The 16,820-nt window shown below is 34.3% G+C and overlaps 3 protein-coding genes across 8 annotated transcripts; 2 read left to right on the top strand and 1 right to left on the bottom strand.

Moving 5' to 3' along the window:
* Nucleotides 1-4,354, top strand: LOC114177913 (putative ubiquitin-conjugating enzyme E2 38). 2 transcript variants are annotated; one of them, XM_028063514.2, is made up of 6 exons: nt 1-181; nt 1,466-1,975; nt 2,241-2,304; nt 2,574-2,713; nt 2,790-3,101; nt 3,790-4,354. In XM_028063514.2, exons 1-6 carry the CDS (start codon nt 125-127, stop codon nt 4,123-4,125), a joined length of 1,419 nt encoding a protein of 472 aa, XP_027919315.1. In that variant the 5' UTR covers nt 1-124; the 3' UTR covers nt 4,126-4,354. The 2 variants fall into 2 exon arrangements, with proteins under 2 accessions (XP_027919315.1, XP_085527528.1); XM_085671402.1 differs by having other exon boundaries at nt 34-181; nt 1,509-1,975.
* A 606-nt stretch (nt 4,355-4,960) lies between these two features.
* LOC114177915 (uncharacterized) lies at nt 4,961-7,549 on the bottom strand. Of its 4 annotated transcripts, none has more exons than XM_085671403.1 (5): nt 7,369-7,549; nt 6,587-6,704; nt 6,187-6,247; nt 5,995-6,035; nt 4,961-5,248 (listed from the first exon to the last, which is right to left on the bottom strand). In XM_085671403.1, the coding sequence occupies exons 2-4, from the start codon at nt 6,669-6,671 to the stop codon at nt 6,002-6,004; spliced, it is 180 nt and encodes a 59-aa protein (XP_085527529.1). In that variant the 5' UTR covers nt 6,672-6,704; nt 7,369-7,549; the 3' UTR covers nt 4,961-5,248; nt 5,995-6,001. The 4 variants fall into 4 exon arrangements, with proteins under 4 accessions (XP_085527529.1, XP_027919316.1, XP_027919317.1 ...); XM_028063515.2 differs by having other exon boundaries at nt 6,587-6,682; nt 7,369-7,546; XM_028063516.2 differs by lacking the exon at nt 5,995-6,035 and having other exon boundaries at nt 6,587-6,682; nt 7,369-7,546.
* Nucleotides 7,550-11,495: 3,946 nt separating this feature from the next.
* On the top strand, nt 11,496-14,546 carry LOC114176112 (pentatricopeptide repeat-containing protein At4g33170-like). 2 transcript variants are annotated; one of them, XM_028061046.2, is made up of 2 exons: nt 11,496-13,446; nt 14,268-14,546. In XM_028061046.2, exon 1 carries the CDS (start codon nt 11,653-11,655, stop codon nt 13,360-13,362), a length of 1,710 nt encoding a protein of 569 aa, XP_027916847.1. In that variant the 5' UTR covers nt 11,496-11,652; the 3' UTR covers nt 13,363-13,446; nt 14,268-14,546. The 2 variants fall into 2 exon arrangements, with proteins under 2 accessions (XP_027916847.1, XP_027916846.1); XM_028061045.2 differs by having other exon boundaries at nt 11,497-13,446; nt 14,301-14,546.
* Nucleotides 14,547-16,820: the final 2,274 nt, after the last annotated feature.

The raw sequence follows: 16,820 nt of genomic DNA, 5'->3' as shown, positions 1-16,820 counted from the left end.
ATATCTATAGTAGTTGGTACTATTATAAGCCCTTTTCTGGGAGTGTTGGAGTGGCTTTTCGTTTGCACTTGGGTGGTACCTCTCTCTACTCGTGTTGTGGGGGTTCAGTTCAGCCTTTGATTCTATGGATCTTCACGAAAACCCCCAGAATTCTGGGATGAAGAAACGAAAGCCGGAGCAGGTACCATCTCACAATTCTCCTAAAAAAGATTTGTTTTTTTTCATATGTTTTTTTGTTTGGAATTTGGTGCAATCGTTTGTATCAGTCATGTTTATTCTTGCTTTGATCACGGGTAAAGTTTGTTTTTTTTATGGGCTTATGATCTTGTTCGTCTTGTGTCTTCCTTTTGGATTTTGACCTTCCTCTTGATCGTTGGAATTTTATAAACTCACCCATCGTTGGAATTTTATAAACTCACCCTTATTCGTGTTCTTTCTGATGAAATATGTTTTTTTTTTATACCCTCTTTTCTTCGTTTGTTCTCCTGGTTTGATTTTTTTTTTTTTGTTTTACGTTTCACGTTATCCCACCTCAGGTGTGTTGATTTGTGGTTGTTGTGCAACTCAACAATAGAAACCTCGCCATTGAATTTTACAGCGAAATTAACTAATGTGGGGGTGGAACAATGCTTAAAATGCCATAAAACCCCCTCTTTTTTTGTAAGGATTCGACCATCAGCCTATGTTACCTTTGAAAATAGCCAACAGACTGACCTTGGAAATGCGTTTGTTAGTGCTTTTGATTTGGAAGTATGGAAGTATCTGTTGAGTTTTTGTATTACATTTATATTACTGCCATGAAAAACCATGAACCCTGTCTTTTTGTTTGAAGGCCATTTAGACAGGTCTTTACATTTTGGGTATGATCCTATTCTGAACAACTAGTTGGTACATCTTAAATTCATAGATAAGGGTTTGTCTCCCCCTAAAATTAGTTAGTTTGATAAACACTCTCAAAACTAGTTGTCAAGGGAGGAAACCCAATCCACTAAGTTCACAGAACATCCTATACTACTCAATGTGAGACTTAAGCACCTCATAATTTCTAAGTCCCTATAAGAGTTGAGTTCATAACCTATCAATACCTGTAGGTGAATCTTAAGCATGCCTACAGTTTAGTAATAGAAAGTTCTTAAATCTTCCAACAGAGTAAGAAACCTTGTGACATGGTGGCTTACTGCTTGACTTACTAATTTTACATTGATGTGCAAAGTCAAATCGTGTGTCAATCTTGCATGTTATATTATGATGGGTTAGTTTTGACGTGATTGAGGTTGAAAGAGAAAACATTTATTGAGTGAAAAAGGGTGTGTGTGTGGGTGGGAGGAGAGTATAATGAACAGGTTGAAATATGTGACAGTGTAAGACTATTAAGTTATCCTGACTCTTTTTGGTGATGAGCGCACGTGCTTAGAATGACCTTTTGCTCTATGTGAATTTTAAGTATTTTTTTAATCATTTGCAGGATGATGCTTTGATCAGTAATCATGGAAATTCTATGAGTGTAGGAGAGTCATCTGGGAGTGGTGATCTCTGCAAAAGTTCTACCTCAGGATCACTGAATTCAAACAATCAAAATGGTTCCAATTCTGACATTTCATGTCAAGAAGATGAGGATATGATTGATGATGATGACGCAGATATGATTGATGATGATGATGCAGATGAAGATGCTGATTATGCTTTTAGCTACAATGACGATATTTATGAAGACAATTATTCAAGTATGCAGGATCATTTTGACAATGTGGATTTACCTCCTGGGGTGGAAGCATCACTGCCTTGGTTGAAGGACATTTCTTCTAGTGATGTCAAGCAGGCTGTGACCTTTCCCCGTGCAGAATCTAGTTCAAAGGGAAAAGTGGATGAAATTGATGATATGGTCGTACAGAAGTTTCAACAATTCAAGCAATTTGATACTGTTGATTCTTTTCCTGAACATCACTATGATAAGGAGGGAACTTCAGAGTCTCAGGTGATAAATATTGTGAAATATTTTTGGGCGATAGGTTGTATATACAGGACATATATATTTATAGTTATGAACTAATGATACATGAGCATCTCACAACTCCAAACACATTCACAGTAATTATTTCTTTCTATGTCTCTCTTCCTATCGCATAATATCATCTATCATTCATACACTTCTCTTTTTATTTCTCTAGCTTTCTACCCACTATTTCCCATACTTTTAATCAACTGATGGAATAGAATATTGCTTTTCTAAAATGATACAGAAACCTAAAAATTGGGCCAAAAAGATCCTGGAGGAATGGAAAATTTTAGAGGAAAATCTGCCTGGTAAAATCTCTTTCTCTCATTAGAAAAGTTTTTCTTTATCCTTTATATGTAAGATGATATTTGCTCATGTTTTCTCTAGAGATTTATTATTTGAGGTGTCTTCCTATTGCATTTTTTTCAATCCAGTTTTTCTAATAACAATTGCCATCCTTAAAATCTATTTTGGAAGAAAGGTAAATAATCGTTTAACTTCTTTTCTTACAATCAATCCTTTTATCATTGTGGTGAAATTGAAATTATTCTGTATGATTATTTGCTTTCATTTTCAGATACAATCTTTGTGAGAGTTAGTGAATCAAAGATGGAGCTTCTAAGGGTTGTCATCATTGGACCTCAAGGCACACCATATCATGATGGTCTTTTCTTTTTTGATTGCCTCTTTCCTTCTAACTATCCTGGGGTTCCACCGGTATGTATCATCAATGTTTAACATGTTTTCAGGTGTCTTATGCTGTGTATAATGTAAAACTTATTATCTTCTGCAGAAAGTTTACTACCACTCAGGTGGCCTAAGACTAAATCCAAATCTATATGAATGTGGAAAAGTGTGCCTTAGTCTTCTGGGAACTTGGCATGGTAAGAATAGTGAAAACTGGATTCCAGAAAAATCAACCATGCTACAAGTATTGGTTTCAATACAGGCTCTAATTCTAAATGAGAAGCCTTTCTTTAATGAGCCTGGATATTTATCATCATTTCCTGGTCCGGAGGGGCAAAGAAGATCTAAGGAGTACAACGAAAAGACATTTATTTATTCCTTGAAGACAATGATGTATACCCTGCGTAAACCTCCAAAGGTATGTAAACTAGAACAATATCTGATTCTGCATTCTTGGTTATGCCTTTGTCTTGATAGTTCGATATCTTTCCGACTGTTTTAATTTATATTTTTATTATTTATTAAAAAATGTTACCTTGTTTCCATTTTGCTTAATGTTTTCAATAGTTTGTACAAGAAAGAGTGATACCAGAAAATTGGACAGGGAAGATTGTCTAAGATAGCAAGGAAGGGGCAAAACTTGGTTTTGGGGTGTCATGGAGAAAACAAAATTAAAAAACCACTGGGCAGGAAAAGTAATGGGTGTTTGCTGTTGTGTAGTCTCCAAAAATTTCTTATGAACATGCTTCAATAAAAAATAAGAAAGCATTTATGCCAAATGCAGAAGCTCCAAATAAATACTTCAAGTGACAGATATGTAGTACTGCTGCGAATCAAGAATCTTTTTGCCACTGGCCAAAATCCATTGCAAGTATTATCAAGTAAAAAGAAAGAGCTAATGTGTAATTCGTTTTACAAATTGTGGAGCACTTGATAAACGGGAAATGCAGATTATTTCTGAATTGTCACTTTCCAACCTGTTTCATTGTTTTTGCTGACATAGGTCATTTGTAGGTTACTCTGTTATTTTCCTGAACGCAGTCAAACACCTGAATATGGCTAAATGATAATTGATCTCATGTATCTTAACGTTCCTTGTGGTGCAGCCCTTCGAGGATTTTGTTGCAGGGCATTTCCGAACCCGAGCATATTTCATACTGACAGCATGTAAATCATACGTGGAGGGGGCTCCGGTCGGGTCGGTTGTACATAATCTAGTTCCAAGTATTATTTCTACAACTCCGGCTAACGGCCAAAAGGAATTCGAGTCAGCTGTGAGTAGGATGATGAATACTCTTATTGCATTTTTCACCAAAAATGGCTCCAGAGACTGTGATGAGTTTCGATCTCCTGAGATTTATAACTTGTCTCCTGTGGCTACTGCAAACTTAGAGGTTTACAAGATAGAGTCTTCTGGCACAACAACATTGACCCAGGTGTGAATGTCCTTAGTATTTATTTATGCTGAGAATGGAGTGTAGTAGTGGGTACCTTTTTTTTCTCATACTTTTTTGTGGTGATTTTTATGTCCCACATGACCACCCTCGTTGCTGATTATATAACCCCTAGTTGTAAAGATTTACATCCTAGTCTTTAGCTTTTCCAAACATGGCTACTTGTTTCTTATAATTTGCATGTTTCTTTAATAAAATGTCAATAGTTTTGAGATTATCTTGTGGAGTGGGTGCTTTATTTCCAAAAAATTCATTCTCGGTTGGTTGGACAACACACTACCTAAATCCTCTGTAATATAAAGCATTGGATGGGGTGTGTGTTTATTTCTAAAACAATGTTTATTTTTTCATTTTTCTGTCTTTTTCTTCAAAATATGGGTTCTTAATTGTTTTTCTAAGTTAATTTTTCAATGATAACTCTATATACAGTTAAAAATTCCGACATTCTTATTGACTAAAAAAGTATGACATGATTTAAAATGAAGACCATCGCATCAGAATATAAATTAAACAGTCTTAGAAAATGCATAAATCTTAAATTTGTCAAAATAAACATTGTTAAGTTAATAGAACAACCTGAGTCATGTTCAGTTATGCTCGTGAGGAAAATCCAGTAAATGCTGGGAGCAGAGAACAACGTAAAACAAAAAAAACTAAATCCAATTTCCGTATATTTTCCTCTCACTATGCTTTTCAGATATGAAAAAAGGCAAAAGTTTTAAGCAGTTTTATTCAATGTTTCGAAATGTCAAAAATGTTATTTTTAATTACACCACCACTCTTCATTTTGATGGTATTACGGTGCATTTCACACTTTACACCATTCAAAAGTCTAAACTATCATTTCCCAATAATAATATAATTATTACAATGTAAAGAATATCAAACGGCATCCATACAAGCTAAGAAGTAAAGAAATGTTCAAATAAGATTCATGGCGGTGTATAGTTGGCATGAAAAGTAGCTTTAAGAAATTCTAAGTCAGGCTATATCAAGATATTCCCTAGTCAGCCATACCAAATACACCGGCTGCAACTAATTTAAACTCCCAAGTAACAATCTACATTTGCTTCCTCACGTGAGAATGGATTTTGTTTCTTACCACACATACCTGAGATTAAAAAGTATAAAGTTTAGAAGGGGAGAGAAGACCAATTTGACACAGTAATATCAATTACAACATGCACAGATATTCCATAGCAATTGAGAAGCTATAAAGTATAAGGCTGGATTTTCATGCTGGTGTAAAAACACTGCCATTGAGGAAACTACCAAAAGTTCCCAATGGCTAAACTTGCACTACATGCAGCTTTCCTTGAGCAATACATTAATGGAAAATCTTGAGCATTATATTATAAATTAGTAGACGTGAGTGGAAGTATTGTGTAGAAAGAATATATAATCCAACATTTACTTGCATATTCAGAACTGGAAATAGGACTAGATCGGATGATAAGATATAAAGGGATCTCAAAATTGTATATTGCTGCATAGCACTAGAAAGGATTTACATCAATTGGATTATAATAATATAAACATATAATCTCCACATGAAAGGGCTTTGCTTATTGTGGCTTGGCTTGGATCTCTAATTTACATCTATCGCAGTGAAGGAAGTTGGAGGAAAGGTATCAACTTTGAGTTTTTGAACAATGGTTATCATCTGATTATTGTAGAAATTTGTAAAGGTGCTATACATACATCTATGCTTCTTCCAAAATTTAACATAAAGCCTATAGTATGGTTGATAGAGACAAATGAAGGAAATTAGCGAAGCAAGAAGACAAGGGTTAAGCATTTTTGCTTTTTAAGAAAATGTAAATGAATACTGAAATGCCATGGTGTGCTGTTTGCTACCTGCATGTCAAATATTCTCTGCAGAGATATATGTAGTAGTCCTAAATAACAAGAATTAGCGCAATTAGAAGTGCTATTAACTAACTATATATATCATTATATCCCACTAAACTACCTGCATGTTAAGAAATGGCCAAATGCAATTTATGTTACTAATTAAGATGATTGATGAGAAGGGAAGAGATGCACTACCTCTTGAAGAACTGAGTAACATATCGAACGACAAAACACATTAATACAATCACCAAAATATCTGTAAAAAGCTTAGGAAATCCAACAAGCAGTACCACAGAAGACATGACAGCATATGAATTCAAGAAATCCCTTAATCTCTTGGTCATAATTCTAATATAGTTTCAGTTATCTTTCTAACCAAAGTACATGTAAACCACTATTGCTTACACTACGTTAGGAGTACGGGGAACACAAGTTTCCAACAATTGATGAATCCTAGTTGCATTTGCATAGTTCAAAGAAACCCCCACATAAATATCTAGAAATGATCAAAATTTGTGCATTTCAAGAGAACAAGAAAGAAAAAGACACATGAAAGAATTGAAATCCATTTAAAAGATAGTGTAATAAAGGATACTGAAAGTACAACGCTCCCACCAATCCAACATGTAGAGACCGAACGTCACATTGTAAAGGTAGATCTTGCGCTGAATCCAATTCATCTCTTCCTCAGCTGCATAAACAAATTTTTCTTTCTGGTTCAATCAGAATCAAGACAAATAACTCAAAAAATCATCACTAAAAGTATTTGAAATTGCTGTTAACATGCTCAAGAAAGGCAAAAAGTATTGACTATTAGCATGCAGTGCCATCATCTGTATTCCCTATTAACATTTTTTTACATACAGCCTCAAACAGTGCACTAATAATGGATACAAAAATTAACAATTTATAGCAATAAATGCATACTAATTCTTCTAAAAAGTTAAAGATTACACTGCATGAAAGAAACTCGTCTTTAGTAATAAAAAGTCCAAAAGGAGCACAAGGGAAAAAGATACTCAAAGGAATGAAGAAAAAATAAATAAATAAATAAATCAATTTAGAAATGGCTTCGAAACATAGAACGTTTTCAATAGAAATTAAGGGTGCGAAAATACACCTCAGAACGGCAAGAGCCTAGCATAAAGTATTCTGAACCAAACGCATCCTAACAAACACCCCCAAGCAACCCCATTTATTTCAACCCAAGAACCATGCAATTTCAAATCTAACAACAATAATGAGAGAACAGACTCATCAACACAAGCATCAAACTTCTTTCTAAAATTAATTAAAAAATCAATGGTCCAAAACAACAAGAATCATGAGGAAGTGAGATCTCGTTCCATGACTAGATCGGGGATCGATGTTCGTTACCTTAAGATAAAGATCAAGATACAAAGTTTGATGCGATTGCGGCGGTTTTGCGCTTCAGATAGCCAGGAATGGAACAGACAGCGAGAGGGAGGTCGAGCACGACCACCACCGTAATCTCGTCAACAAGAGAGAGAACTATGTAGGAAACTTACAATGAATAAATCACAAATGGTAATAATTTTTATGTTTTTTTTTATATAACTATGTTCGTTTTTTTTTTAATTTGTTCTGCTTTGTTTTTGTTTGGACTTTTATATTGTGATTGGACTTTTATATTTTAAGGTTGATCTTATTTTTATTAAAAATTAATTTTTTTTTAGTCTTGATTTCATTTTTTTAAATGTGTTTCGATTTGATATTTTTGTTAGGCTTAAATACATTTTTCATCCTTATTTTCGTAGCGTTTGTTGCGGATAAACCTCTTGACAGAATGTTTAAAATGGTCCTCATTTTGACCGAATGTTTAAAATGGTCCTTATTTTCGCATTCGTGTTTTATTTGGTCATTTTCTATGACGCCGTTTAAATTAGTAACAGAGCACGGTATAGGTGGCACTGGTTGTATTACGTTGCATTGAGTGTGTTACATGTATTGTACATGTGTAGTAATTTAGAAATCATGCAGAACATCACAACAATCCAAACAGAAACAAACCTCAAAATAGAATTACGAAAACCCTAACCCACGAGCAAACACAACCCAGAAAACCCTAAACCCACTTACCTCGTTGATGATGATTAACTGGAAAATTGAAATGAAGAGCGCGACTGCAATCCAACGATGAAATGGCAAGTATTAGTTATTTCCTCTACAAATTCAAGCTCAAGAAAGACGATGAAGAAATCGCCTCCAACGATGAAGAGCGCGACTGCAATCCAACTCAAGCCATAATTGTAAAATTTCTCCCAAATTGAAAAGTTAACGTTAATTAGCCATCTGTACAGTACACGTAACACACCCCAAAGCAACGTAATACAAACAGTGTCACTTGTACAATGCTTCGTAACTGATTTAAACAGCGTCACAAAAAGGACCAAATAAAACACGAATTGCGAAAATGAGGACCATTTTAAACATTCGGTAAAAATGAGGACCATTTTAAACATTCTGTCAAAATAAAGACCATCCGCAACAAACACTACGAAAATGAGGACGAAAAAGGTATTTAAGCCTTTTTGTTAATATAATAATAACGATATTAATTATGTGTTATGTGTCTGTTCTATGTTTTTTTTTATTTCTTATATTTTTTTAAATTGTCACATGTCAAATGAGGGAAGGGTCTTTTCACATTATCACATGATAAAGATAATGTGACGTGATAGTGACAATGACAATGTTACATGTTATTGTTGAAATGTCATGTAAATGTGGTGGTGGGAGGGATAATGGTGGTAGTTATATGGGTGGTTGTTGTTTTAATGTGGTGGTTGTGAGTTTGGTGATGGAGGTTGTGGTTGTGATGATGGTGGTGGTGGTGTCGGTGACGATGGTGGTGGTGGTGGTGGCTATAGTGAAGGATTATGAAATGGAGGGGGAGGGTGATGAAGGAGTGGATGATGAGGGTCATGATGAATTGGAGGTTGATGATGATGATGAATTGAAGGGTGAGAATTTAAGTAAAATAGGAATTTATTTGAATAAAACACAAACAATCATAATTAAAACAGTCTACGTAATGTGAACAGTGTCAGCTGTACACTTTGCCGTTATCAATTTAAACGGCGTCAACGGACGAAATTGAACATAATTTAGCAACCTAAGACCAAATTGAATGTGAAAGAAAAACAAAGAAGGGACAAACTAAACAATCTGAAGTAAAACAATATTTAAACCTTTTTTTCATTTATGATCATTCATTTTACATGACCTAGCGATTCATGTTTGCATTATTGATTGGTCTTTCGAGAGAAGAACATAAGAACATTGGGACCATACATAAGGGAATGATGTTACTTTTAACTCAAAACCTTAATTATGTGTTTGGATGAAGTAATTCAAGAGGGTAATTCATTTGTTTGAAGAATTTGAAATTGTTTCAAGGAAAATGACATGTTTGGAAAAAGAAATTAACCTTATGTTTGGATAAGGGATTTCAAAAATTTCAAGAAATTGAAATACACGGTATTTAAATTACTTACAATTGAATTTTCTTCATTTATAAATAATTTGTTTGGATGGAGTAATTGAAATATCATAGATTTCAATTTTCTTATTTGGAGAAAATAATTTATTTTCTATTTTAAGGCAAACTCAACTCTATCTTTGAGCCTGAGTTGAGTTAGCTTAACCTTCGATCCTGGACAACTCGTCTTGACTTTTGGTTCGGGTCGACTCGCAAGGATTCAACTTGGGCTGACTAGGCCCGACTTTCGGCATAGGCCGACTCGGCTCGACCTTTGGCGTGAGTCAACTAGGCTCGACCTTCAACCCGACTTGCCTTAGCTCGTCCATTGGCCTGAGTTGACTTGGCTCAACCTTCGTGAGTGGAGTTAAAAGGAGTGGAATTTCAATTTCCATCCTTTTTGAGTGAATATCAAATTCTACTATTTTAATTATTTGAAATTCCTAAATTTCAATTTCCTTCTAATTTCCTCATTCAAACAAGTCAATTTTACTTCAAAGAATTTCAAATATTCAACATAAATGAATTACTTTATTAAATTGCCTCATCCAAACACACTATAAGTTAATGAATTTATGAGTTTTCCCATATATAATGTTCAACTTTTCTCATTTTTACTTAATATGAGATTTAGACTCACCTGGACTTTTCCACAATCTCCCACATGGTTATCAAACTCGCGAGTTAACTCGTTAACTTTGACGAGTTTATGTTCCTAGTCATGGCTTCTGAGTCAACTCGGAAGCAAACTCATTTTTCAACTACAAGTGGTAGAATCAGATGTAAAATCAATGGAGTCGTTTGAACTCACGAGTTTGTAGCAATTTGGCAAGTTCGAAAGAGGAAAATTTTGAAGACAAACAAAGCCGTTTGGAAGGGAAAACTCACCTGATTAGGGCTTCAATCTTTTGATATTAAGCTCCTTCTTCTTCGTTCTCCAGAGTTGCATCACCGACTTGTCATCGCGGCACTCTCTCTTGCCACTATGCTCGCCATCGACCATCATCTTGTAATCGTCCTTGGTTGCGTCACTCTGTGCAGAGCTCCCAAACAGAGCCATCGCCGAGGTCGACGTTGTTGTATCGCGTGAGCTTCTCCTTTTTAGAAAGGTCGCCACACCACTAAGAAGTTGCATTTCCCTCTCAGTAGAAGAAGTGTGGAGCAGCACGGAAGATGGGGATGAAAATTAGGGTTATTTATTTACTTTGGGGTAGAATGGGTATTAAAAATAATTAGTTATCTTTTTACTTTGGGGTAAAGTGGATATTAAAAGAAATTAGAGAGGTGCAAAAGAAATAAATGGGGGTGGAGGAAGTGGCAACCTCTCTCATGGACACACTCCACACTACAACTCATGCTTATTATCCGTTTTTTTTATTTATTTTGTAGTGAAATACTAAAATTAGATCATTATGTCTAGAAATGGATCAAATTAAGTGGATACTCATCCAAGTGCATCCTCATCTTATTTGTTTAAATTACTTTTAAGTTATATAATTTTGTGAACTTATTTGAATTGTTATTTATATAATTTTCTTTTTCATGTTAAGATAAACTCTTACGAGTTTATAAGGTAAACTCTTAAGAGTTTACGATATGAGCTTAATGGGCTTTCATGAGTTTATGTAAATTCTTGAGCTTGACGACCTTGACCTCTCTCTCTCTCAAATTCACATTGACACTTCCTCTTTGAGCTAATCACGAATACTCCTTCTTATATAAAAATTTATCTTAACAAAATAAACTTGCCTGATTAAAAAACTTTCGATATAAATACTTATTCGAGTCGGTTACCAACACAAACTTTAAGTTTCAATAACACTTATATGTCTTTCGAAGGAGATCATATGAAGAGACTATTCCAATAAGCTAAACTCTACCTACAGATAAAATTATCATAAACCCAAATGAGATTATGGATCATTCACGGTCAACTTTTTCATTTTAAAACTTACTCTTAGACTTGAATTTTGAAACAATAATTATATTGTGTTGACTTCTGATCATGATTTTATTTATTTATTTATATAAAAAAATGTATGAAATTTATTTAAATTGTTCAAAGGTGAACGAGTGTGTGTGTTTTGAGGTTCCAAGTGTTTAAACCTGAGTTTGAAGCTGAAAGTGTTGTGAGAAATGGAGATGAAAGAGAGTGAGTAATGGTGTGGTGTGATGAGAAGGAGAAGGAAGGAATGGATCCCCGTGCGATGCACGCTCGGGCCATACGATCGGAGAGCAAAGACCGTGCAGTGTGGAACAAACTCATAACAAACTACTCCAAATCAAACCTCTCTTCCTATGCCCGTTCCCTCTTCCATCATCTCCCTCGTCCTCCCAACGTCGTCTCATGGAGCGCTCTCATCTCCGGCCACTCCAACACTCTCTTCTCCCTCCGCCACTTCCTCGCCATGCTCCGCTACCCCACTCTCCCCAACCACCGCATTCTCGCTTCCCTCTTCGAATCCTGTGCCACCGTCTCCGCCCTGTCCTTCGCCCTCTCGCTCCACTCCCTTGCGTTTAAACTCGCCCTCGCCCGCAATCCCTTCACCGCCTCCTCCCTCCTCTCCCTCTACTCCAAGTTCCGCATGCCTTTCAGTGCCCGCAAAGTGTTCGACGATATTCCCCACCCGGATAATGTCTGTTTTTCCGCCTTGGTCATTGCTCTCGCTCAGAATTCCCGCTCTCTGGACGCTTTATCCGTCTTCTCAGACATGGCACGTCGGGGTTTTGCGTCCACTATTCACAGCGTTTCCGGGGGTTTACGCGCTGCGGGTCAGCTAGCTTCTTTGGAGCAGTGTAAAATGATGCATGCACACGTAATTGTTGCGGGGTTTGATACCAGTGTGGTGGTGGGTAGTGCTCTCGTTAATGGGTATGGTAAAGCTGGTGTTGTTAGCGATGCGAGGAGGGTTTTTGAGGATAGTTTGTCTGATATGAATATTGTGGCATGGAATGCGTTGATGGCTGCTTATGCGCAGCAAGGGGATTATAAATCTGCTTTTGAACTGTTTGAGTCTATGGAAGGTTGTAGACTTGTGCCCGATGGGTATAGCTTTTTGGCGATCCTGACTGCTTTGTGTAATGCTGGGATGTTTCGGCAGATTGATCAGTGGTTTACGAGGATGATTGTGAATTATGGTTTGGAGCCGAGTTTGGAGCATTGTACATGTTTGGTGGGTGCAATAGCACGTACTGGAGAATTTGATCGTGCTGAGAGGGTTGTGTTGAATATGCCGTTTGAGCCGGATGCTGCAGTTTGGCGAGCTCTGCTATCAGCTTGTTCGTATCTTGGTGAGGCCGACAGAGCTTGGTATATGGCAAAGAGGGTATTAGAGCTAGAGCCGCATGATCCTTTTGCTTATATTGTTGCTTCTAACGTGTTATCGAGTGTGGGGAGGTGGGATGATGTTGCAGAATTGAGGAAGATGATAAAGGATAGGAGGGCGAAAAAAGTAATAGGGAGGAGTTGGATTGAAGTGCAGGGAGAAGTTCATGTGTTTGTGGCGGCAGATTGGAAGCATAAGAGGTCCAAGGAAATTTATCAGAAGTTGCAAGAGCTTATGGGGGATATTGAAAAATTGGGGTATGTTCCTGTTTTGGATGAGGTGTTGCATAATGTTGAGGAGGAAAAGAGAAAAGAGGCTCTTTGGTATCACAGTGAGAAGTTGGCTGTTGCGTTTGGGGTGTTGTGTGGATCTGCACTACCAGGGAAGCCGTTAAGGATTGTGAAGAATTTGAGGATTTGTAAGGATTGCCACGAGGCTTTTAAGTATATGACAAGAGTTTTGGAAAGGGAAATTATTGTGAGGGATGTCAACAGATACCATAGATTTGTGAATGGTAACTGTACGTGTAGAGACACATGGTAGAATATGTTAGTGACTGTGAATATGTTAGAGGGTTATTTCAAATAGCAGAGGATACTGAGAAAGAGCCTGATTTTTCACATAGTGGTAGGTATTTTTCTTACTGTAGTCCTGTAGTAGGCTTTCATTTTTTTGGCGTTTTATCCTCTTTTTGAATTTGATCAAGTTTAAGATATTTCATCACGAACTTTTTTGTGAAGGCAGATAGGTGAATTGTGACTATGAAAATTGCTTACAAAACAAAAGATGTGTGGAATTTGTGTTATTCCCTTTGTTGTTTTCTCATGGTTATTACATGAAATTTAGTTAAGGAGGTTGGGCAGGGAAGTACTCTACTTAATCTACTTAACACATGATGAGTTAACAACATTCTGAAGAGTAGGTGAGTACACTTTGGGTCTCATGTCCCTGAAAGATTGCTTGTATGAGGGATGCTATTTCAGTCCCCATCAATAACTTGATTCGAAGTTCAAAGTCCCACTACGGAAAATAATTACACAAATTTACAAATGCAAGAACTGTTAAGACTTCTAGTTCATTGTCTTCACAATGAAAAGTTTAACTGCCAATTAGGAAACAAAGTTGATGGAAAAAGAGGGATATAGAAGGGTGGGCAAACAATAAAAGGTTATCCCTTTAAAATAACAAGTAATAATTATATAGGTTTCATTACATTGTTTTCTTTCTTTGACTTTGAAGCCACTTAAATTCTTGACTTGACTTGCTATCTAGGATGTGCTAAATTTCTATCTGATTAATCATTGGTAAATTAATGAATGGTCATTTTATCAGAGTTTACCATTTTTGGTTCTTGGGTGATTCTATATAAAGCATTTCTAATATATGCTGACTTCTTGTTTTGATTTGTATTAGAACTTCGTCCTAATCACCTTTTTCACTGTTTCTAGTTTTAATCACTTGAAAAACTGCATCATATACAGAGAGACATCGGGGAGAATGGAATGGAGAAAGCTTGAATGTTTTTGGAATTTGTCAATGTCAAAACACGCCTCATCTGTCGGTCAAAGAAGTGAAAGTTTCTTCACCATTGGCTGCCTTGGGGACGTCTTTGATTGGTAAATTCAACAGCTTATACAAAACTCAATACTCACTTCTTACTTGGTCTAAAGAATGAATTGTCAGTTTCAAAGGCTAAAGTTATTGAAAGATACAACATATATTATAGATATTCTTCTACAGATGTTGCTGCAAAGCATACAATTATTGAAAGATGATATATATATATATATATATATATATATATATATATATATATATATATATATATATATATATATATATATATATATATATATATATATATATATATATATATAAGGATACTCACAATGACTACCTAGTGCTACATCTACACCCTACTTGATTAAAACACAATACATACCTTTCTTATTTTATATATTATTCGCATCCTTATTATTTTAAGAAATTACAGAAGTATATGTGCATGTGCACACATTCGACAAATTGGATGTTTTTGAATTAGTTAAAATAAAAATTGAGTTATTCTAAAAGTAAGTTTTTTCATAGTTATTTCTTTTAGTATTTATTTTCTATATACTGAATTTTAAAAATTTGAAGTGTTTTAATATTATTCTAATTATTATGTATACTAAATTTTAGATAAATGATGTATTTCTAATTAAATATATTTATAATCAATATTTACTTATATTTTTAAAAAGTATATTATATGTCTAACTAAATTTGCTTAATGAATTGTCAAATAATATTAAAAAGGACTCATTGTGAATAATATTAAATGTACATTTCACATTCTCCCTTTGATGGCTGAAAGATTTTCCATTCAACCTGTTATTGACAAAAGAAAATTACATCAAAGGGATATATTGAGAAAAGACATTGATAGAAGAAAAGTATTAAAGAAGAAAAGTTTTGGAGAAGAAAAGTATTGAAGAAGAAAAGTATCAAAAAAAGAAAAACATCTAAGATGAAAAAGCGTTGAAGTGGCAAAATATATATTATTTTTTCTTTTTTTTAATTTAAAGTTTTGTTATTTTAATTTAAATTATTTTTTAATTTTATAAGTATTTTTATAATTATTTTATTTATATAATTAATATATACTATTTTCTATTTTATTTGAATTTTTTAATTCTTTTTAAAATTAAAATTTTTAATTTTAATTATTTTTTTCTTTATTTTTTATATTTTTAAATTTAACTTTAATATAATTTGTTAAAAAATTAATAAAAGTAAAAATTAAATATAATTAAAAAAAATAAACTGAATTTATAAAAATGAAAACGATATATAATATATATATATATATATATATATATATATATATATATATATATATATATATATATATATATATTCGGAAGTCAATTTCCGATATAAATTTTTTGACATCCGAAAGTTCAAATTCTTCATTTGATGTCGACATATGGAAACATCTTTATCGGAAGTCGACGTTTGAATTTAATCTGGGATGCGATCTGCTTATTTTGATTAAATGGTCAAAGGATAATTTTGGAATTTAAAATTTTTTTTGAGGTACAGAAGAAATCTTGGAGGTGCAGAAAGAAATCCCCTAGTTCAATTGAATGTTAAAGAACTTCATTATGCATCTCCAACAAAATTCACTATGAAGAGAGATTATAACTCGAAGTTTCTCTCTAAGTAAACTCTTATTCAACTATCATAATTTTATATTATTTTAGTGAAACAACAACTCTCATTTAACATCAACACAAGTTTCTATTTTTACAAAGTAATAACTACCATAATTAACTTCCATAAAAAAAGTCTAAATTAGTGGATAAGACACTTGAACAATCTTAATATTATTGAGTTGACACATCGATTAGGCGACTTTCTTAGACAAAAATAGTCTTAGTAGAAACTAAGAGAGTAGACTAGGGAAGTCAACGAGGTAGGTAGGGTACGAGTAATAGCTTCCCCGTACCCTACCTGTTGGATAAATATATGCCCTGTACCTGTATGCATATCAGTCGGGTATCCGTTATGCAGGTACTCACAAAATTTTTTAATATCCACGGATATCCAGAGTACCCGCGTGTATTTACAAAAAAATATAAATAAATATTTAACAACATATTTTAATCATAAATTCAAATAAAATAGAATACATAACATTCATAAATTTTAAACAAAGTCCAAATAACCCATTTAAATAATGTTGAGTGACAATTTATAAAAAAATGAATTTTTTTAAAACTAATTGATAAAAAAATAACTCATTCAAAATCAATATGTTAATATTTTAATCATGTTTTTTTTTTTAATTTAAATTAGAGTATAGCGAATACAAGTATCCATAGGTACGGATAGTATGATACCCATACCCGCTCGTTAACATGCAGGTTTTAAAAATATCTGTACCTGTTACCCGCAGGTATCCATTTACAATATCCATTTCCTACCTATTGCGGGTTTTATCTATGAATACCCGTAGG

The sequence above is a fragment of the Vigna unguiculata genome, chromosome 3 (genome assembly GCF_037176805.1).
Source record: "Vigna unguiculata cultivar grain cowpea cultivar isolate G323 ecotype 2 chromosome 3, ASM3717680v1, whole genome shotgun sequence".
NCBI lineage: Eukaryota > Viridiplantae > Streptophyta > Magnoliopsida > Fabales > Fabaceae > Vigna > Vigna unguiculata.
The sequence above is the reverse complement of the archived record's forward strand: the minus strand, read 5'-3'. Positions and strand labels throughout refer to the sequence as shown.

Bases quoted from the DNA above. Each gene is read 5' to 3' on its own strand.
- LOC114177913 (XM_028063514.2), top strand. From the start codon at position 125: ATGGATCTTCACGAAAACCCCCAGAATTCTGGGATGAAGAAACGAAAG. The intron at 182-1,465 runs GTACCATCTCAC...AATCATTTGCAG, and splicing joins AGAAACGAAAGCCGGAGCAG to GATGATGCTTTGATCAGTAA. The intron at 1,976-2,240 runs GTGATAAATATT...AAAATGATACAG, and splicing joins AGGGAACTTCAGAGTCTCAG to AAACCTAAAAATTGGGCCAA.
- LOC114177915 (XM_085671403.1), bottom strand. From the start codon at position 6,671: ATGAATTGGATTCAGCGCAAGATCTACCTTTACAATGTGACGTTCGGT. The intron at 6,248-6,586 runs GTATCCTTTATT...AGCTTTTTACAG, and splicing joins GTGGGAGCGTTGTACTTTCA to ATATTTTGGTGATTGTATTA. The intron at 6,036-6,186 runs GTAGTGCATCTC...CTTGTTATTTAG, and splicing joins GTTACTCAGTTCTTCAAGAG to GACTACTACATATATCTCTG.
- LOC114176112 (XM_028061046.2), top strand. From the start codon at position 11,653: ATGGTGTGGTGTGATGAGAAGGAGAAGGAAGGAATGGATCCCCGTGCG.